The 23,261-nt window shown below is 44.3% G+C and overlaps 1 protein-coding gene across 1 annotated transcript in view; it reads left to right on the forward strand.

Moving 5' to 3' along the window:
* LOC121535367 (corticotropin-releasing factor receptor 2) overlaps positions 1-23,261 on the forward strand; it is a 78,110-nt gene that overhangs the window by 35,997 nt on the left and 18,852 nt on the right. Inside the window, exons 3-6 of the mRNA XM_041842381.1 lie at positions 18,650-18,735; positions 20,488-20,594; positions 20,994-21,111; positions 21,219-21,372. Coding sequence (XP_041698315.1) covers positions 18,650-18,735; positions 20,488-20,594; positions 20,994-21,111; positions 21,219-21,372 — 465 coding nt within the window. The remainder of the gene's footprint in view (positions 1-18,649; positions 18,736-20,487; positions 20,595-20,993; positions 21,112-21,218; positions 21,373-23,261) is intronic.

Genomic DNA, 23,261 nt, shown 5'->3' on the forward strand with positions numbered 1-23,261 from the left:
AGCCCTTCCCTGTACATGCCTTAGATAGTCGTCCGTTAGGATCTGGGTTGATTGGGGAGGTCACAGCGCCACTTAGGATGATGACGCAGGTGGGTCATGAGGAGACGATTCAACTCTATCTGATCGACTCTCCTGCGTATCCGGTGGTACTGGGGCTTCCCTGGTTGATTACCCATGATCCTACGATTTCGTGGCGAGAGAAGGCTCTTAAAGGGTGGTCTGCTCAGTGTGAGGGGCTATGTCTGGGTGTTTCCGTAGGGGGCGACCTCGGTGGAGAGCCCGAACCAGATGCCAGCACTGCACATTCCGCCTGAGTATGAGGATTTGGCACTCGTGTTTAGTAAGACCAGAGCGGCACGGTTGCCGCCTCATAGACAGGGGGATTGTGCGATAGACCTCCAGATAGGAGCTGCGCTCCCGTGAGCCATGTGTATCCTTTGTCACAGGAGGAGAAAAGGGCAATGGAGACTTACATTGCCGAGTCTCTGAGACAGGGATACATACGGCCTTCCAATTCTCCCGCGTCCTCGAGCTTCTTTTTTGTGAAGAAAAAGGATGGAGGTTTGCGTCCGTGTATTGATTACCGCGGTCTCAATCAGGTGACTGTGAAATATAGTTATCCACTCCCGCTGATTGCGACCATGACGGAGTCATTACACGGGGCACGGTTCTTCACAAAATTGGACCTCAGGAGCGCATATAACTTGGTGCGCATTAGGGAGGGCGATGAGTGGAAGACAGCATTTAGTACTACCTCCGGCCATTACGAGTATCTCGTCATGCCATATGGGTTAATGAATGCTCCATCAGTCTTCCAATCGTTTGTAGATGAGATTTTCCGGGACATGCAGGCGCAGGGAGTAGTGGTGTACATAGATGATATTCTTGTGTACAGTTCTACTCGGGCCGAGCATGTAGCCCTGGTGCGCAGGGTATTGAGGAGACTGTTGGAGCATGACCTGTATGTCAAAGCCGAGAAATGTCTGTTCTTTCAGGAGTCAGTTTCCTTTTTGGGTTACCAGTTGTCTGCGTCAGGGGTGAGAATGGAGGTGGACCGAGTGTCTGCCGTGCGTAATTGGCAAACCCCAACTACAGTTAAAGAGATGCAGCGGTTCTTGGGTTTTGCGAATTACTACCGGAGGTTTATCTGGGGTTTTGGACAGGTGGCAGCTCCCATAACGTCTCTTCTGAAGGGGGGTCCGGTGCGCTTGCAGTGGTCGGCTGAGGCGGACAGGGCCTTTGGGAGACTGAAGGACCTGTTTACCTCGGCTCCGGTGCTGGCGCACCCGGATCCCGCTTTACCCTTCCAAGTAGAGGTGGACGCGTCTGAGGCCGGTATCGGGGCAGTTCTTTCACAACGATCCGGCACACCACCTAAGCTCCGCCCCTGTGCTTTTTATTCTAAGAAGCTCAGTCCGGCGGAGCGGAATTATGACGTAGGGGACAGGGAGCTGTTAGCCGTAGTACAGGCCCTAAAGGTGTGGAGGCATTGGCTTGAGGGGGCTCAACACCCTTTCCTCATTCTGACCGACCACCGTAACCTGGAATACATTCGGGCAGCTAGGAGACTGAATCCTCGCCAGGCTCGATGGACTATGTTTCTCGCCCGGTTTGTGTTCAAGATCACTTACATCCCTGGGTCCCAGAACGGGAAGGCAGATGCCCTGTCCCGGCGGTATGACACGGAGGAGAGGTGCGTGGAGCCCATTCCCATACTACCGGAGTCGTGTCTGGTGGCACCGGTGGTGTGGGAAGTCGATGCGGAGATCGAGCGGGCATTACGCACCCGACCCTAGCCCTCCACAGTGTCCGGTGGGTCGGACGTACGTCCCCGCTCGAGGTCCGGGATCGGCTGATTTATTGGGCTCACACGTCACCCTCCTCTGGACATCCAGGTATTGGCCGGACAGTGCACTGCCTTAGTACGAAGTACTGGTGGCCAACGTTAGCCAGGGATGTGAGGGTTTATGTCTCCTCCTGCTCAGTGTGTGCCCAGTGTAAGGCGCCCAGACACTTGCCCAGGGGTAAATTACAACCCCTGCCCGTTCCACAGCGACCCTGGTCTCACCTCTCGGTGGATTTTGTTACCGACCTTCCCTCCTCACAAGGGAATACCACCATCCTGGTCATTGTGGATCGGTTCTCGAAGGCCTGTCGTCTCCTTCCCATGCCGGGTCTTCCTACTGCCCTACAGACCGCTGAGGCTCTATTTACTCACGTCTTCCGGCATTACGGGGTACCCGAGGATATAGTGTCCGATCGAGGCCCCCAGTTTACCTCCAGAGTCTGGAGAGCCTTTATGGAACGGTTGGGGGTCTCGGTGAGCCTTACCTCGGGTTACCACCCGGAGAGTAATGGGCAGGTCGAACGAGTCAACCAGGATGTGGGTAGGTTTCTGAGGTCATATTGTCAGGGCCGGCCGGAGGAGTGGGCGAGATATGTGCCCTGGGCCGAGATGGCACAGAACTCTCTCCGCCACTCCTCCACTAGACTAACCCCTTTCCAGTGTGTGTTAGGGTACCAGCCGGTTCTGGCACCTTGGCATGAGAGCCAGATCGAGGCCCCTGCTGTGGATGAGTGGGTGCGGCGCTCGGAGGAGACGTGGAACGCTGCACACGTCCATCTGCAGCGAGCCATCCGTCGACAGAAGACGAGCGCCGACCTACACCGCAGTGAGGGGCCAGTGTACGCACCTGGAGATCGAGTCTGGCTCTCAACCAGAAACCTGCCCCTCCGCCTGCCCTGCCGGAAGCTGGGTCGGCGGTTTGTGGGGCCTTTTAAAGTCCTGAGGAGATTGAACGAGGTGTGTTACAGGTTACAACTGCCCATTGATTACAAGAATATTAACCCCTCGTTCCATGTGTCTCTCCTCAGGCCGGTGGTAGCTGGTCCACTCCAGGACTTTGAGATTGAGGAGACTCCTCCGCCCCGTTGGACATCGAGGGGGCTCCGGCGTACACTGTTCGGACCATCCTGGATTCGAGACGCCGGATGGGGGGTCTCCAATATCTCGTGGAGTGGGAGGGGTACGGTCCGGAGGAGCGGTGCTGGGTGCCGAGGAGGGACATTCTGGATCCGTCCCTGCTGACCGAATTCCATCGTGGTCATCCTACGCGCCCTGCTCCGCGTCCTCCTGGTCGTCCCCGAGGCCGGGGGCGGCGCACGGCTGGAGCCGCACGTCAAGGGGGGGGTACTGTCACGGTTTCGGCCGAGGCGGCCCCTCCTCCTTGTTCGGGCAGGTTTCGGCGGTCGTCGTCTCCGGAGTACTAGCTGCCACCGTTCTATGTTTCTTGTTTGATTGGTTTTGTCTGTTTGTCACACCTGTTTTGTGTTATGTCTCATTAAGCACCCTATTTAGTTCCTTGTTGTTAGTTAGGTGTTGTGTGTAATTGTTTTCTTGCCGTGTTGCTGCGCTACCTATTTTGGTGCGCTATTTAGTAGTTTGCCTCCTTGTTGTTTTAGGAGAGATTTACGCACATGTTTAGTGCGCCCGTTTGGTTACGCCTGTGCTCGCTTTTTCCACCTCCGGGCTGTTCTTGGATTATTTTGTGTTGATCTACTAAAGACTTTGTTTGGACTTAACTTCTGCGTCCTGCGCCTGATTCCACACCTACCTACAGCAACTCTTGACAGTGACAAACGACATCACACTAATGTGACATATTCAAAACACTACTATCAGAACCTATTTCATTGTAAAGACTAATATTTTGTTGTTATACTGTATATTGTTTGTATGTACTCAAACAAGAAAGGAACACAAATGCAAAAATTTTAGTTTTATATTTCAACATGACTCAATACATGTCAAACAGCATACTGTAAGCACACATACAGTAAAAATGTAAACATACAGTACATATTTGTTGCATATGCAAAGGAAGACAAATAGGCTTGTTTGTACTACTGTACTGTATGTTAGATCAATTGTACAGAACAGATAAAGAAACTGTCAAAATACAGTACAATCTCAATCATAAGTCAAGAAACAAATACTCCATTGCGAAAACAAAATCAGTCATGTCTGTTGTTTTGGTCCGGCCACATGGTCTGGCATGACGCATCCACCCCTGACAGGACTCTGCTGGAATGTCACCACAGGCCTCCTCCATTGCCTCGAGAACGGCCATATGTTCATGGGGTTTACGATCATACACCTTCTACTGCCATGCTGAAAACAACTCCTCAATGGGGTTTAGAAATGGGGAATATGGTGAGCGATAGAGAATTGTAAACCTGGGATGGTCATGGAACCAACTGTGGACCTGAGCAGCCCGATGGAAACTCACGTTGTCCCAAATTAGAACAAACCTTTGCTGCTCAGGATCACCTGGCCCTCTCAGCTCTAGCTGAAAATATTGTCATGTAAGGTGTTCAGGAAATGAAGGAGATGGGCAGTGTTGTATGTTCCAAGGGTGGCATGGTGGTGGAGGACCCCATTGTGGCTCATAGCTGCTCATATGGTGACATTTCTCCACGCTGGCCAGGTACCTTAATGATGACACGTTGACCAATGATGTTCCTTCCTCTCCTCCTCGTCTTCGCTAAATTGAATCCAGCCTCATCTATGAATATGAGTTCCTGGGGGATGGGACTTGCATCCAACTCCATGATTCTCTGAAATGACAGTAAATACTGTAATTGCTGTATAGTAAAGTTCACTGGCAACATCAAAGAGTCTCTAATGTTTCAAGAGTGTAATACTAGTACATTACTTGCTTGCACATATTCTTACCATTTATCGTTCACTCTTTGGGAGTTCCTTTCAAATGGGACTCTGTAGATTTGCTTTATCCGGAGATGGTGTTGCTTAAGGATGCGGTTTATGTTTGATACGCTCACTCTGATGTTATGGAAGATGGCAGGGTTTCCCGCAGTCTTATGGGATTATTTTCAATTACCATTTGCACAATGGCAGCCTCCTGTTCGTCTGTAAATAGCCGTGGTCGTTTTTCAGTTCTACAAAAACAAAATAGCATACAGTACAGTAAACACTACAGTAATACAGTATACACGATAAACATGTTACAAAGTAGTGTAGCTCCCAATTTCATACATACAGTAATACATGAAACATTTACTTTGTTTCCCCTTACAGTATGTATTGGAATCTACAGTCTTTACTGTGCTTTATGTTGTACTACTGTCAAGTAGTAAAAGTAGTAGATAGGTCCGATGTCTGCAGTACATACTGTATCTATTCTCATTTCGGAATGTCCGGATGATGGATGCTATGGTGAAGGGGCTCAGATTGGGCTGCACTCTCTGCCCAGCCTCTCTCAAGGTCAAACCATGGTTGACCACATGGTCCACCACAGTCGCCTGAATTTCATCAGAGATTACTCTCCCTGTTCTTGGTTTTCCTCGACCTCTACCCCCACCCTCACCTCTACCTCTACCTCTACATATACCTCTACCTCTACCCCTACCTCTACCCCTACCTCTACCCCTACCTCTACCTCTACCCCTACCTCTACCTCTACCTCTACCTCTACCTCTACCTCTACCTCTACCTCTCTCTGCCAAGTTTGCTTCCATTGTTCTCCAAACACAGGAGTACTCACCTGTGGCCTTTTTATCCATGATCGCAAAGTGAACATATACGCAATTAGTGTTTGCACATGTGAAGAGTGATTGTGATCAGTTGGTAATTGTGACTCACCACCTGGATTTGGTCTTATGTAGAAAAATTTGAAATGCTGTTTTTTATATTGGATAAAAGTAGAGACTCGGAGCTACAACATTGTATATCATACACTGCATTTTTGAGGAACAATGGGAAAGTAATTCTGCTTTGAAAGTTGATAAACTTGTAAACTCACTTTTGAGAAAATGGCATTTTAATGTTTTGGTATCTAGTGAAGAGCTCTTCTTTGTCTACACCCATTCAGCATCGTTCACACCCTCTTAAGCTTTAGCCCCACCCATCTCGTTTCGCTCTCGGAGCATTCAGAGTGCACACTTGACGCTCTGGCCGATGATTTGTTTACCTCTGGATAACATGAAAACTGCCTAAGCGCTATGCTGGCAACAATTTCATAACACTTTTTTGTTTACTGACACCGGCCATATTCAATGGGTGTTGTACACTTTAGCTTAAGACATGTAGCTAGCTAGGTAAACAACATGTAAGATCACACATGTCACATAACGTTAGTTAACGAGCCAGCAAGCTAACGTTAGCTAGTTAAACAACAATGAACAGTGCCAAATCATGTCGTTACTACCCTGCATGAATCTGCTGGGAGCTAACCAACCAGGTTCAAAGTTAGCTAGCTAACATTAGGCTCTAACTAGTAACAAAGCAAATGGATCTGGGATACGAATAATAACGTCATACACGTAACGTTAGCTAGGGAGCCAGACAGCGAATGTTAGCTAGCTAACAGTACACTTTAGCTTAAGACATGTAGCTAGCTAGCTAGGTAAACAATGAACCTAGCTAGGTAAACAACGTTTAATATCACACACGTCACGTTAGCTAACGAGCCAGCCAGCTAACGTTAACTAGATAACGTTAAACAACAATGAATAATAACGTCATACACGTAACTTTAGCTAGGGAGCCAGCCAGCTAACGTAAACTAGACTATCTTACCCGTATACATCATCATGCATGAAGGACGCGTCTCCCTGTCACGGATCCCATGACAGGGTTGCCCTTAGTTTGAAGATATAATCCGGAGACAGGTGTTTTCGCTATCTCTTTAGCTATCATACTCTAATTCCACTGATTTCAAAACTCGATCCTCCAGAAAGTGGAGAGCAACACTTACGCAGCTCCACTACACAATACATTTTTAAAAAGCTGCGTTCGACAGGATTACCAACACAGACTGAGCTCAAATAGACAGAAGCCTTCTATATGGCAGATCAATCCTCTCTCCTCTCTCGGCATGTCCAGCCCACTCATTATCTCAGCCAATCATGGCTAGTGGGAAGGTTGCTGTGGCTTAACAAACAAGGCTCGTAATTTAACAATTTTATTCGTATTTACAGATGGCATACACGTTTGTTATTAAGGGACATGAAAGTTCACATGTTCCAGAAGGCATTTCTGGCCAAAAACGCATTTTGATAAAAAAATGTTTTAAAAACTTCAAATGGCTCTCCTGTGAAGTCATGACTTGCGACATACGCCTAGTTTCCTGAAACGGGTCACAATTGTGTTTAGCTTGTTGAACAGTGTTTATTTTCATTTCCACACAATATATTTTAGTTGTGAAGGTTGTGCCAGAGGTAGAGAATTGTGTGTTGTGTTCTGCCAAAATGTTTGTTATAGAATTTCAATCTGAGTATAAAGCAAAACATGTGCCAGTAGTATTGCAGATTTGGTGTATGGTTGTGCTAAATTAGTTACAGGTTTGGGTCATTGTGCCTCATGGGCCAGTTTTAGTGTGTAAACATTTGGGGAAAACTGTAATATGAGATGAAAGGCGAGTTCCTAACGAGTTCATGAAGCTAAACTAGAGCTCTGTGAGGTGTCCACAACGATGTGGGCAGACTTTTTGATCAAGAGAGACCTTAAGAAAATATGCACATTTTCTCTTTAACACTAAACATATTTTACAGTTATAAGGAAGGTGAAATCTTATAGTTCGTAATTATATAATTTGATTATGCTATATTTAGAACACATATAAGTCATTTCAAGCCTTATTCATACAGCTTTGTTGAATAGGAAATAGCCTACATCATATAAAATATTTCATATTTTCATATTTGTACAGTGTACTTGTGCTTGTGTCCTCAAAAGTGACTACACCTCAGCAATGTATAACTTTTCTTACCAGAAAGGAGAGATTTGAACCTTTCTTTGAGTATGTAGCATTACTAGATATTGTTTATGGCCCTCTCGTGATAAATAATAACTTTTGGGGATTATGTAGATTACATTTTCGATTACATTTAGTTACATTTAACTGGTTATACTGTATATATTAGCGTGTTTGCCGTCATTGTACAGTAGGGTTCACATGCCTTTAATACCTCCAAGATCTCTCTTCCTTTTAATTTTTTTTATTTCCAGGCACAGTCTGGAATAGTAGATGTTTCTTAATGCCCACAGTGTTTTTATCCATCCTGTATGCATGAATTTATTACTTCTTTATTCTCATATAAATGTGTAAATGGTCTTAAATAATTCCACTCCATAGTATCTGTTTATTGTACTGTATCCTATGAGATTATGTTTTATTCTACTAAATGAGAGCATTGCTCGATCACTGTTAGTCAAGAACTGCTGCTAGGCAGGCACAGTGAATGTGACTGTCTGTACTGTTTGCCATTGGAGCATATGTAATTCCTGCCTTGTTAATGCATGCCTCAGATATTAGCACAACAATGTTAGGGATGAGTCAGTGTTATTAAATGTTCTGTCTCATTTACAAAGATTTCGAGGTGCCTTAATTAGCATTTTGATTAGCCAGTATATGAGGTTGATTTCCATACCACTTTCTCAGGGCCAGAAACTGCTCATTGTACTGTATGTATAGCAATAGTAAAAGCATGAGGGCATTAGGCTCATGGTAGTATGGGGGTTAGAAAGGTTGCTGTCAAGTGGGTAGGGCTAGCCAGTAGCCTATTTGAGGTTGATTTCCATACCACTTATAAAGCAGTAGTAAAAGCATGAAAGCATTAGGCTCATGGTAGTATGAAGGTTAGAAAGGCTGCAGGCAAGGGGTTTAGGTTTCACCCCTAATGTCTCTAACTGATTGGGTCAGTGGCAAGGTGACTTGTGGCTTTTGCTTTAGTGGGCTAGGGTTGTGGATCAGGGAGTGCTTTCACTTGTTCACTGCCAGCCTCTGAGGGAGTGCTTTCACTTGTTCAGTCCCGTCCATATCTGACCTCTGACCAAGCTATGGCCTGAGAAGGAGCAGCCTGCCAGATATGGTGTTGGATAGGGACTACAATGACAGTATAGAACGGCAGTGTGTGTATCTTCTCAGTATGCCGTTTGCGGGAACATTTGTGGTAGATATGGTGCTGTAATTTACTGACAACATTACTAGCCTTTAAAATAAATAGCTCATTCTACTCCACTACTCTGTTTAGAATGCACTGATCCATTTGCAAATTATATATAATTATCTATCTGTATAAAAGTGCTATATTTCTCCAGAATTTGACAGCTACCCCTTTAAGAATCTCATTCATCATGTCATCACATTGAAACGTCTGGGTCAGAGAATGAAGAAGTCAATTCAATTTGGTCACCAAATGCTCTCATTATGGGCACTTTTCCAAAGAGACAAATGCTGTTTGTGTGTTGCTCAGTGACCTTAGATAAAAAGGGCCTATCATATTATATTGTGGCCTGAAAGTTACTCTCTTAGTCTGTCTATGAGCCTGGGGTGTTGTAGTAGAATTGTCTGTTATTTTGGGGTGATTTTCATTACATACGCTGAAATCAGTGTCTACTGTATTTCAGTAGATGTCTACTGTAATGAATCTACAAGAACATATAATGTTGAGAAAAAATATGACATTGAAAAAAAACTTTAATAACTAGCCCTAGGTCTAATTTTGTCCTTAGGCTGTTCCTTTTTTAGAACTCATGAGTCAATGTCAGAGATACTATTGCATTAGAGCAGGGATTCACAAACCCGGTCCTGGGGCCCCCTCTGGGTGCACGTTCTGGTTTTTGCCTTAGCACTACATAGTTGATTCAAATAATCAAAGCTTGATGATGAGTTGGTTATTTGAATCAGCAGTGTAGTGCTAGGGCAAAAACCAAAACGTGTACATGGGGGATGGGGGGGGGCCTGCAGTGTAATGCTTTGTGATCTGAAACAGAGGTTTGTCATACAGGGTCAGATCTCTCAGGGATAGGACTTTAAAGTGGTCTGCCAGACAGGAATTCAAGACAACACGCTATCGGTGGTGAAAGCTGTTGTTTTACATATCATTTAAAAAATAATATACATTGCATTCAGATGAGCTGTCTAAGCACCTTTCGACTTCATTTACTCTTTTCGTTGTTGAATATTCAATATATACAAATGTACCTGGAAACACTTTAACAATGGACAAAATGTGTGACATTAGTAAACATTCTGTCACACTCTGGCTCCGGGACTTGTATTTTGAGTCAGGGTGTGTTCGTTTTGTTGGGTTTTGGGTAGGTTATGTTGTGTTATTGGGTGTGTTTGGTTTGGTTGGTTTTGATTAGTCATGTGACTCCCAATCGGAGGTAACGAGTGTCAGCTGTCGGCTCGTTATCTCTGATTGGGAGCCATATTTAAACTGTGTGTTTTCACCTTGTGTTTGTGGGTTTTTGTTCCGTGTTCAGTCTTTGTACTGTTGGACTTCACGTTTCGTCGTTGTTTATTGTTTTTCGTGTTGCACTTTATTAATAAAGTCATGTTCACTTCAAACGCTGCGCTTTGGTCTACTCCCTTTGAAGACGGTCGTGACAGAAAAACCCACCATAAAAGGACCAAGCAGCGTGTCAAGCGGCAACAGGATCCACCTACACAGGATTTATATCCACCCATAAAGGATTCATGGACATGGGAGGAGATTCTGGATGGTAAGGGGCCTTGGGCACAACCGGGGAGAATATCGCCGTCCTCGTGAAGAGCTGGAGGCAGCTAAAGCCGAGAGGCGGCGATATGAGGAGGCAGCACGGAGGCAAGGCTGGAAGCCCGAGAGTACTACCCAAGAATTTCTTGGGGAGGAAGCGCCGGGTAAGGAGAGAACGCTGGTGGATGTCCTCCTCGGCTGGGGACATATTACGCAGGAGGAGGCCGTCCGGTACCGGAGGGCGATGAAGGGGGAGAACCTGGCAGGAGAGGAGCAACGGCATCAGCAGGGCCATCGTCGGAAGGACGAGAGGCAACCCCAAAAAAAATTTGGGGGGGGGCACATGGCTTGGGCGCCTGGGCAGCAGGAGGCTGCCACAGGGAGATGTGGAGAGAAGGCTATCGGATTACGGGAGCCATTGGCGAGTAGAGGGAGGGAAGTTGTTGTGGCACGGCGTGAGAGACTGAGGTGTGTTACCAGTCCGGTCCGGCCCGTTCCTGATCCCCCAGTTAAGGCCAGTGGTGTGTGTTCCCGGTACGGACCGGCCTGTTCCTACTCCACGCACCAGGTCCACGATGTGCGTCACCAGCCCAGCCCGGCCTGTTCCTGCTCCACGCACGAATCCTACGGGGTGCGTCACCAGTCCAGCCCGGCCTGTTCCTGCTCCACGCACGAAGCCTACGGGGTGCGTCGCCAGCCCAGCCCGGCCTGTTGCTGCTCCCCGCACTAGCCCTGAGATGCGTGTCCTCAGCCCGGGACCACCAGTTCCGGCCCCACGCATCAGGCCTACAGTGCGTCTCAGCCGGCCAGAGTCTGCCGTCTGCCCAACGGCGCCTGAACTGCCCGTCTGCCCAACGGCGCCTGAACTGCCCGTCTGCCCAACGGCGCCTGAACTGCCCGTCTGCCCAACGGCGCCTGAACTGCCCGTCTGCCCAACGGCGCCTGAACTGCCCGTCTGCCCAACGGGCGCCTGAACTGCCCGTCTGCCCAACGGCGCTTGAACTGCCCGTCTGCCCAACGGCGCTAAAGCCGCCCGTCTGTACTGAGCCTGCAAAGCCGCCCGTCTGCCATGAGCCTTCAGAGCCGTCCGCCAGACCGGAGCCGCTAGAGCCTTCCGCCAGACAGGAGCCGCCAGAGCCTTCCGCCAGACAGGATCAGCCAGAGCCTTCCGCCAGACAGGATCAGCCAGAGCCTTCCGCCAGACAGGATCAGCCAGAGCCTTCCGCCAGACAGGATCAGCCAGAGCCTTCCGCCAGCCATGAGCAGCCAGATCCGTCAGCCAGCCATGAGCAGCCAGATCCGTCAGCCAGCCATGAGCAGCCAGATCCGTCAGCCAGCCATGAGCAGCCAGATCCGTCAGCCAGCCATGAGCAGCCAGATCCGTCAGCCAGCCATGAGCAGCCAGATCCGTCAGCCAGCCATGAGCAGCCAGATCCGTCAGCCAGCCATGAGCAGCCAGATCCGTCAGCCAGCCATGAGCAGCCAGATCCGCCAGAGCCGTCCAGCCAGGATCCGCCAGAGCCGTCCAGCCAGGATCCGCCAGAGCCGTCCAGCCAGGATCCGTCCAGCCAGAGCCGTCCAGCCAGGATCCGCCAGAGCCGTCCAGCCAGGATCCGCCAGAGCCGTCCAGCCAGGATCCGCCAGAGCCGTCCAGCCAGGATCCGCCAGAGCCGTCCAGCCAGGATCCGCCAGAGCCGTCTAGCCAGGATCCGCCAGAGCCGTCCATCCAGGATCCGCCAGAGCCGTCCAGCCAGGATCCGCCAGAGCCGTCCAGCCAGGATCCGCCAGAGCCGTCCAGCAAGGATCCGCCAGAGCCGTCTAGCCAGGATCTGCCAGAGCCGTCCAGCCAGGATCCGCCAGCCAGCCAGGATCCGCCAGAGCCAGCCAGCCAGGATCCGCCATTCAGTCCGGTGCTGCCCCTTAGCCTGGTGCTGCCTCTTATCCTGGTGCTGCCCCTTAGTCCGGTGCTACCCCTTAGTCCGGTGCTGCCCCTTAATCCAGGTGGGTTAAATTGGAGGGTGGTCATTTGGAGGAGGCTACGAGAGTGGGTAGTGACTATAGTGGGGTGGTGGTCAAGCCCGGAGCCGGAGCCGCCTCCGAGGAGCAACACCCACCCAGCCCTCCCCTATTGTGGGGTTGTGAGGCGCGGTCGCAGTCCGCGCCTTTAGGGGGGGGTACTGTCACACTCTGGCTCCGGGACTTGTATTTTGAGTCAGGGTGTGTTCGTTTTGTTGGGTTTTGGGTAGGTTATGTTGTGTTATTGGGTGTGTTTGGTTTGGTTGGTTTTGATTAGTCATGTGACTCCCAATCGGAGGTAACGAGTGTCAGCTGTCGGCTCGTTATCTCTGATTGGGAGCCATATTTAAACTGTGTGTTTTCACCTTGTGTTTGTGGGTTTTTGTTCCGTGTTCAGTCTTTGTACTGTTGGACTTCACGTTTCGTCGTTGTTTATTGTTTTTCGTGTTGCACTTTATTAATAAAGTCATGTTCACTTCAAACGCTGCGCTTTGGTCTACTCCCTTTGAAGACGGTCGTGACACATTCCCTCTCGAAAATAATCAATTTACCTTTCATAATAGTATCAGCAAACATTACATCTTGAAAATGATCAATTTACCTTTCATAATAGTATCAGCAAACATTCCCTCTTGAAAATAATCAATTTACCCTTTATAGCAGGGGTATTCAACTCTTACTCAACAAGGTCCAAAGCCTGCTGGTTTTCTGATCTACCTGATAATTAATTGTCCCAGGTCTAAATCACACCCTGATTAGAGGGGAACAATGAAAATACACAGTGGAACTGGCTTCGAGGTCCAGAGTTGAGTTTGACGGCTTTAGAGCAGCAAAATAAATATGAATAAATATTTTTTGTAGAGATCAAACTCAAAAAGTTTGTCCCCTGGTGAGTGAATTTAAAAGCCTTTCCCTTTATGTTTTTAAAATTTATTTTACATTTAAGAATTTCATCCTTGCCATGTTAAAATGGATAGGCTGTCACTCTAAGGCTTGAAAAGGAACATCAAAGAAGCCATTGACATATCTAGTTTGTGTCATTGTGTTTTGAAGCACTGCTGTTTTTCTTTTATCTGAGAATACCGTTTGACCCTCTTGACCTCTTGGCTTTTTGAATTCAGGCAAACTACCCCCTAGCCTTAGCCTGTCTCTGATGTCTGGTTAGAAAACACCATCACAGTGACAGATATGCCTCCATTTGTTCTGTCTTAAAAAGACATGCCTAACTCCCTTAAGATGGGAGGTTTATCTACTGTGCTTTGACATGCCCCAGGTCATACAATTTAATATGAAATGTCTGGAAAGCGCGACTGGCGTAACTGGCTCAGGTGGATGACTTGCATGGAATATAGAGTCAGTAATACATCACTTTATAAGAGTTGTTTCATATGTAGAAGCCTGGAAACTCATCTAAATCTAGGAGAACATATACTAATATATATCAAGAGCCTAATAATTATATTTTTATATTAGATTTGATTGTGTTTTTTATCACTAACATTAAAAAGGGGGTATGGAATTCTACAACCTGCTCAACCTGTACAACCAGCTGGATTCTCTTCAACCCTTGGGAAACCTCCTTCAACACTATAAACAACATACACTGAGTGTACAAAACATTAGGAACACCTTCCTAATATTGAGTTGCACCCCTTTTGCCCTCAGAACAGCCTCAATTCGTCAGGGCATAGACTACAAGGTGTCAAAAGCGTTCCACAGGGATGCTGGTCCATGTTGACTCCAATGCTTTCCACAGTTGTGTCAAGTTGTCTGGATGTCCTATAGGTGGTGGACCATTATTGATACACACAGAAAACTGTTGAGTGTGAAAAACCCAGCAGCATTGCAGTTCTTGACACACTCAAACCGGTGCGCCTGGCACCTACTACCATACCCTGTTCAAAGGCACTTAAATATTTTGTCTTGCTCATTCACCCTCTGAATGGCACACATACACAATCCATGTCTCAATTGCCTCAAGGGTTATTTTATTTTTTTAACCTGTCTCCTCCCCTTCATCTACATTTTAGTCATTTAGCAGACACTCTTATCCAGAGCAACTTACAGTTAGTGAGTGCATAAATGTTTTTTGTTTTTTTCATACTGGCCCCCCGTGGGAAACAAACCCACAACCCTGGCATTGCAAACGCCATAACTGAGCTACACGGTACTAATTGAAGTGGATTTAACAGGTGACATCAATAAGGGATCATAGCTTTCACCTGGATTCACCTGGTCAGCCTATGTCATGGAAATATGTTTTGTACACTCACTGTAACTGTACACAGAAACCTCAGTTTCTCCTTATCCAAGTCCAATGTAAGCTCTGAAACTGCCTCTATAGTGCCATGGTTATGGAAAGAGAAACAAATATCTGAATAAAGTGTCTTCATCATGCGTTATGTACAGACGGTTAGTCAGAAACTCTTTCCCTGTACCAGTGCTTCAAATGACTGCTGGCTCTGCGGAATACCTCACAGGCACAAGCCTGAGTATTCCCAGAATGCCACACAATTACTTTGGATTTACTTTGTCAACTCTGGAGTTTGAGAACAGAGGAGGATGAATCTTTAGGCAGTCAGAGGTATAATCCAATTCTCTCAATACCCTGAAAATACACTCAAAATGTATTTAGTAGATCTCTCATCCGTGAAACAAGACATTTGTCGTCCCGTACAGTACTGTACAATACTTGCCCTTAGATTTGAGTAGCAGCAGCTTGTATAAAATGCCTCTGGCAGTGGATCAATGCACATGTCCAGTTAGTTTTGTTGAACAGGGTCAAATGAACAGACTCAATGTATTTGGTTGGGTAATGTCATTGATTGTTTTGCCTTGTCTCATGGGACTCATGCTGCCTGTTTGTTCCAAATGATTTAAATGAAGGTGTACGCTGCATCCAATCCAACTGTATAGATTCTTCATGGTTAAATATCCATCCAGTGCAAAATAAAAACATTGATTATGAGCGGAGGTCTTACTGTTGATTAGGAAATACCATTGAACTAAGAACAGTAAGACTAAACTCACACTTAACTGATTGCGTGATACCTCATTATGCAGACATGTTAGCTTTATTCATAATCAGGTGTTGTCCTTTGACTTGTGTCTCAGTAAATCCTCATGTGTTGAAAGGTAATAAACCAGATTGCATGGCCAGATCTGATCATCTTTATTTATCCCCACTGCCACTGCTGTCCACTAACTCAGCACACCCTGCTCCTCCAACCAATCATCAAGCCAATATTTAGCTAACAAAGGTCAGTGAACATGCCCCACTTTTCCATTTTACATTCATTTCCATACTAATGTTAGTTGTATACATCATGATTTTGTATATCTCATTATATAAAAGAGATACAATCATAAAGTATCAAAATGTTGAAAATAAAATAATGTGTTGGTGTACAAGAGGCGTTGAAAAGGACTGATTCATTTGAAATGATCTGATTCTCTTTCATGAAATGGGCATAACATGGTGCACAAAATTAAGAGGATTAAAAATAAGTTTGAAGTGGTCTTCAAGAAGGAGATAAAAAAGTATCATGTAGAAAATGGGGAAATTAAAAAACTATGTTCAAAGTCGATTACTGTAAGAGGTTTTAAAAGATATGCAAACATATTAACTGGAGGACTAAGAGGCTTTGCAAATCCCCTTTCATAAATTAAAATTTTTATTCCTAAAGTGTCCAGAGTGGCAGAAAAAAAGATTAAACTGGTCAACTTTGAACTGAGGGGCAAAGTAACAATCTTGTCTCGACTCACAGGAAAGAGCTAAGTGAAAGACTGTTGTGTCACTACTTTGGACTTAATAACTGCTACTGTAAGTGAAAGATTGAAAGTGTTACCGATTGTTGTGTAAATTATCGACTTAATCTTACACATGAATGATTGTTTAACTATTATTGACTTACTACTATAAGTGGCATAATGCTATGTAACGATTATCGACAAAATAAATGAAGGATTATTTAAGCAATAACGCCCTCGAACCCAGGGATTATGGCGTGGTAACTCCTGACTAAGGGCTGTTCTGAGGCCCGATTTGAAGCCGATTCTAATCACTCTATTCATTCGACGTTGCTATGCTAAACAAATCATTGGCATGTAGATAGCTAGCAGAGATTCAATGATGATGAGAGATAAGAACTTCAATAAATAATTATTTTATAAATATCCTACTTTTGCATTCTGAAGTTACTACGCAAGCGGGCCTGTCGTTAGTTATTTTCTCATGTTTTGACCCAGTCGTTAATTGTAATCATTCTATTCATTCAACGTTGCTATGCTAAACAAATCATTGGCATGTAGCTAGCTAGAAGAGATTCAATGATGATGAGAGACAATAACTTCCAATAAATAATGATTTAATAACTATCTAATAGGCGACATACAGAGAGCTCGCATTTGTCAAATTATACATTGTTGCACAGGTCGTAGAGGCAGACAGGTATGTTTATACAACCCCAACTATTGCAAACCAAATAGTAGATTGGAAAAATAATGTGTAGATGCTTTTTCCCCGAAGGAGATTAAGTTTATGAATTTCCTGCCTGGGCTGTGGGACAGTGGAATTATGACATTAACACGTCATGGTATTTTGCGGGAGTTGTTGTCCCACAACTCCTGCATATCAACCAATCAGCATCCAAGATCCAAACAACATGTTGTAAAATGTTGTATAACTATCATCGTCTTAATCCTACACAACTATTATTGACTTAATAACTACACTGAACAAATATATAAACGCAACATTCAAGTATTTCACGACTCGGAATAGATATATGCTGTTGGTCACAGATAATGTTTTCTGATGTCAACATTGTGAACAGAGTGCCCCATGGTGGTGGTGGGGTTATGGTATGGGTGGACAACGAAAACAATTGCATTTTATCAATGGCAATTTGAATGCACAGAGATACCGTGACGAGGTCCTGAGGCCCATTGTAGTGCCATTCAACCGCTGCCATCACCTCATGTTTCAGCATGATAATACACAACCCTATGTCACAAGGATCTGTACACAATTCCTGGAAACTGAAAATGTCTCAGTTCTTCCATGTCCTGCATACTCACCATACATGTCACCCATTGAGGATGTTCGGGATGCTCTGGATCGACGTGTATGACAGCGTATTCCAGTTCCCGACAATATCCAGCAACTTCGCACAGCCATTGAATAGGAGTGGGACAACATTCCACAGGCCACAATCAACAGCCTGATCAACTCTATGAGGCATGCAGCGCGACACATTTTTTAAAACCTTTTTTAAGGTATCTGTGAGCAACAGATGCATATCTGTATTCCCAGTCATGTGAAATCCATAGATTAGGGCCTAATTATTTTTTGGGGTGAAGTTTATTAATTCGACCATTTAAAAAAACAAGCACACATAAAACTTGAAAAAGCCATACATGCACATGAATAAAATCATTGAGGATAACACACAATAAAGTCTGGGACTTATTTCCATTGTGGTCCTCTTCATTTATTTCAATTGACAAATTTCTTTATAGTCTTTGAAATTGTTGGATGTTGCATTTATATTTTTGTTCAGTATATTATCGACTTACTTCATAACTGTTACTACACATGAATGATTGTTGTTTTACTATTATCTACTTATCTTAAATACAGCACATTAATATGTATTATGTAATATTGGACTCAACACAGATTGCAAGACTAAATTCATGCATTTTATATTTGGCCTATAGGAGCAATCAGCTATGAGTACACATATTAATTTGATCACTCTTTTGTTGCTGAGAATTGTCCTGCATTACAGGAAATGCAGATGAGCTTTGTGAATTACATAAACTCACTTGAAAACCAACACTAACACACGGTTATATTAACAGTATTGCACTTTTCATTGTAGCCTACTTTTGGCCAGCTAATAGCCTAACCACTGATCAAGCAACATTATGGACTAAACGTTCAAATCCTGTTGCTGCAATATTATTTTGCTGTGACAGTATAGTTCAAATTAAGATCCTACATCTGTATATTTCTGTTAACCCTATTGAATATACTTGTACTTGGATTGTAGCCCTTAAGTAATGTGACCATACATTTACAATCCTCTCACTCCTCTTTTCGCAGGGAGCACTTACAGAGAATGCATGGATAATGGAACGTGGGCTCTGAAGAGCAACTACTCCAGTTGTGAACCCATTTTGGAGGAGAAGGTTGGTATGACTATTGGTTATGCAGATCAAACCCTATGCCTTCTCCTTTATTATGCTTGTTGCAAGTAATCTGTTAGAGACAATGTTAACAACCAGAACCACATACACTACATAACCAAAAGTATATGGACACCTGCTCATCGAACATCTCATTCTAAAATCATGGGTATTAATATGGAGTTGGTCCCCCCTTTGCTGCTATAACAGCCTCCACTCTTCTGGGAAGGTTTTCCACTAGATGTTGGAACATTGCTGCGGAGACTTGCTTCCATTCAGCCACAACAACATTAGTGAGGTCGAGCACTGATGTTGGGCTATTAGGCCTGGCTCGCCGTCGGCTATCCAATTCATCCCAAAGGTGTTCCAATGGGGTTGAGGTCAGGGCTCTATGCAGGCCAGTCAAGTTCTTCCACACCGATCTCGACAAACCATTTCTGTATGGACCTCGCTTTGTGCATTGGGGCATTGTCATGCTGAAACAGGAAAGGGCCTTTGCCACAAAGTTGGAGTCACATAATTGTCTAGAATGTAATTGTGTGCTGTAGTGTTAAGATTTCCCTTCACTGGAACTAAGGGGCCTAGCCCGAACCATGAAAAACAGCCCCAGACCATTATTCCTCCTCCACCAAACTTTACAGTTGGCACTATGTATTCGGTCAGGTAGCGTTCTCCTGGCATTCATCACTCCAGAGAACGCGTTTCCACTGCTCCAGAATCCAATGGCGGCGAGCTTTATGCCACTCCAGCCGACACTTGGCATTGCGCATGGTCATCTCAGGCTTGTGTGCGGCTGCTCGGCAATAGAAACCCATTTCATGAAGCTCCCGACGAACAGTTCTTGTGCTGACGTTTGTTCCAGAGGCAGCTCTAGCAGGGCAGAAATTTGACGAACTGACTTGTTGGAAAGGTGGCATCCTATGACGGTGCCACGTTAAAAGTCACTGAGCTCTTCAGTATGGCCATTCTACTGCCAATGTTTGTCTATGGACATTGCATGGCTGTGTGCTCGATTTTATACACCTGTCAGCAACGGGTGTGGCTGAAATAGCTGAATCCACTAATTTGAAGGGGTGTTCACATACTTTTGTGTATATAGTGTCCTCAGATCAACCTGTTAGAAATGATGACGTACGATATGTACTAGATAACACCAATTCAAATGATATCTTTGGAATGATTGTGTAACATGATAAGCAGATTATTTTCATGCATAGTTTAGGACATTCAAAATGCTTATATTTATGTTTTCTGCTTTACTGATGTCACAAATACGGAAGGATTTTCACATGTAGTGCGCAATTAGTTGTGGCCTAATTATCTCACATTTCTGATTAGGACATATTTATAGCACATTTACTATATAATAACAGTTTAGCTGTATTCTGCAGTGCTATTTTAAGTTTAACTTTCAACGACACTAGCTACTCCCTTTTTAAGGTTCAGAAGCAGGTCCTTCAAATATTAGCTCAATACACAAAACTCTGGTTTATGCAAATCAGTATAAAATGTGGAAACAAATGAAATCCTAGCTTTTTGGAATGTTTATTTATTTTTACTAATCCAGTCAGCTAAGGTATGTAATTTATCATCAGAATGTTCCACATTTCCATTTGTATGTATTATTGATATATTTTGAAGGTGAATTGTGCATTGCAAATGTATGTCTCTGTCAATGTGTATATAACCCCTTTATTTTTTATTTTTTGTGTCTATCGAGATTTTGAAGTAGATCTTGTGATATTCTCCCCACAGAGGAAATATCCAATGCACTATAAGATTGCTCTGATCATCAACTACCTAGGCCACTGTATTTCTGTGGGAGCTCTTGTCATAGCCTTCATTCTCTTCTTATGCTTAAGGCAAGTACATTTACATTTACATTTTACATATTTAGCAGACGCTCTTATCCAGAGAGACTTACATGAGTACAGAAATGGTACCCTTCTAAATGTTTCTGCAGTGCATGTGACCTCTTTCAAAATAATGAGTGAAATGTATGTGGACTGCAGGACTGCCCTCCTATTAGGCTAACTCGCTTAATGTATTTTAGGTGTCTATGGAAAGTATACACTGTGTTTTGATGGTTGTTAATCTAACATAAAAATATATAAAATATCATTGATCAAGTAAATTGCACCCAAGAATAAAATGTGGTCAAATGTATACCTGTCGCCTGCTATAGGAATATGTTTAGGACCGGAATATTGTAACTTTAGGTATGTAGACTAAAACATTGGTTTCTTTATTTCCATCTGTAGGAGCATAAGATGCCTCCGAAACATAATCCACTGGAACTTGATAACAACCTTCATTTTGAGGAATGTTATGTGGTTCCTACTTCAGTTGATTGATCACAATATACATGAGAGCAATGAGGTAACATTCGTTACATATTATTATTTATTTGAACAATTCACATGACTGTTAAGCTTTTTATTGCAATAATAACTAACTAATGTTTTTGTTTTTCTATCTTTCTACAGCCTTGGTGTCGTCTTATAACGACGATATATAACTATTTTGTGGTGACCAATTTTTTCTGGATGTTTGTTGAAGGATGCTACCTTCACACAGCCATTGTGATGACTTATTCAACGGACAAGCTAAAAAAATGGGTCTTCTTGTTCATTGGCTGGTGTAAGTGCATGATAATTAATAATGTTCAGCATCACCAAGCTTTTGAGTACCAATTTACTATGTCAGACTATGACAAGTGACTGACTTCTATCATAAAACTCTGCATAAGGCAGTACTGACACCGCCTAAATATGAAACATGAAATGGTAGTTTACCCTCTTTTCAAAACTGTCAATCATATTGTCACCTCCATGAGCCATTGTGACAGTCTGGTTAAAAAAAACTGTTTCTAGAAATAGGAATATCAATTTACTGTAGCTATAAGAGGTAAATCCCCACAAATTACACAGAACAGACCAGGGATTTTATTCATTCACCACCATCACAAAGGGTGGATGCTACAGAATGCTTGAGTATACGTATTTAGACAATGAAGCTAAATATCGCTCATTAGCAAAACAACATTCCATCCCATTTCCCTCAAAGCACCTTGTGTGATTAAACCAAAAGCATCTAATTTCAAGAAAATACCAAATGCTATTGGATTGTGCGGAAATCAGAGGTGGTTGTGCATCAGTTCAGGCGTGTGATTGAGCGAGCAATTGATGGGATGGGCAGCAGATGCCACCAGTCATCACCACATAGATTACCCACGCTCACCTAGAGCTGAAGTGTTAGTGAAAGCACATTGCAGTCAGGAGAGACTAACACTTATGTTAGAAGCTGACTCACACCATGGAGAGGCACCTGAAATGACACTGGAGTAGGCTTGAGTCATTTGCCTCAGCTCAGCTCAGTGCTGAGCCATCTTGCCGTTTTCTTTATGTAACATGTAGTGTAGGACTTTATATGCACTGGCATAATTTTTTTTATCTGAATGGATATGTATATAGCTCACATTTAAGTGAATCATCCCAAAGAACCCTTTGAACTTATTGTAGGCTATGGTAAAGGCCAGGGTATAGTAAATACAGCCAGTATAGTTATTAGAAATCTCATTTTGGCCGTCTGGCATGTGGGTTAATTTAACATAGACTTGATCTTTTTCTTGATTAGAACAACTAAGCGTTGTCTAGGTATTTGTATTTATTATGGATCTCCATTAGCTACTCTTCCTGGGGTCCAGACACATTAAGGCACATGACAAAATAATGCTGTCGGATTAATTAGGGGATGGTACATGTTTAGTGCCCCTCCCTATAAGCATGCTGAAAGTCAGTTGTTAATTTGTTTACTGTGAAATAGCATTATATCTGGTCAAACACAATGTTTTCCAAAAGTTTACTAAGGGTTGGTAGCAGGCTGATTGGTCAGCTGTTTGAGCCAGTAAAGGGTGCTTTGCTATTCTTGGGTAGCGGAATTACTTTTGCTTCCCTCCAGGCCTGAGGGCACACACTTTCCTGTAGGCTTAGATTGAAGAGATTACAAATAGGAGTGGCAATATAGTCCGCTATCATCCTCAGTAATTTTCCATCCAAGTTGTCAGACCTAGGTGGCTTGTCATTGTTGATGGAAAATAATTTGTTCACCTCTTCCACACTCACTTTAGGGAATTCAAAATGACATTGCTTGGATTGACAGAGGCATTGAGGGGAGTTAGAGGAATATAAATTAGGTTACTTACATTATGACTTCCAACACCCTTGGGAAAGTATTAGAAGGGCAGCAGGTAGCCTAGCGACTAAGAGCGTTGGGCCAGTAACCGAAAGGTCGCTGGTTCGACTTCCTGAGGTGACTAGGTGAAAAATCTGTTGATGTGCCCTTGAGCAAGGCACTTAACCCTAATTGCTCTGGATAAGAGTGTCTGGTAAATGTAAGATGACATAGCCTAATACAGACAGAAGCATGTCTGTTCTAGTAAATATATTCTCAAGTACTTTATTTTCTCTGTTACGCTGTGTGCACTGAACTGACATGCATGATTGCTGCTGACACTGATGTTCAGATGA

This window comes from Coregonus clupeaformis, chromosome 21 (assembly GCF_020615455.1).
Source record: "Coregonus clupeaformis isolate EN_2021a chromosome 21, ASM2061545v1, whole genome shotgun sequence".
Taxonomy (NCBI): Eukaryota; Metazoa; Chordata; class Actinopteri; order Salmoniformes; family Salmonidae; genus Coregonus; species Coregonus clupeaformis.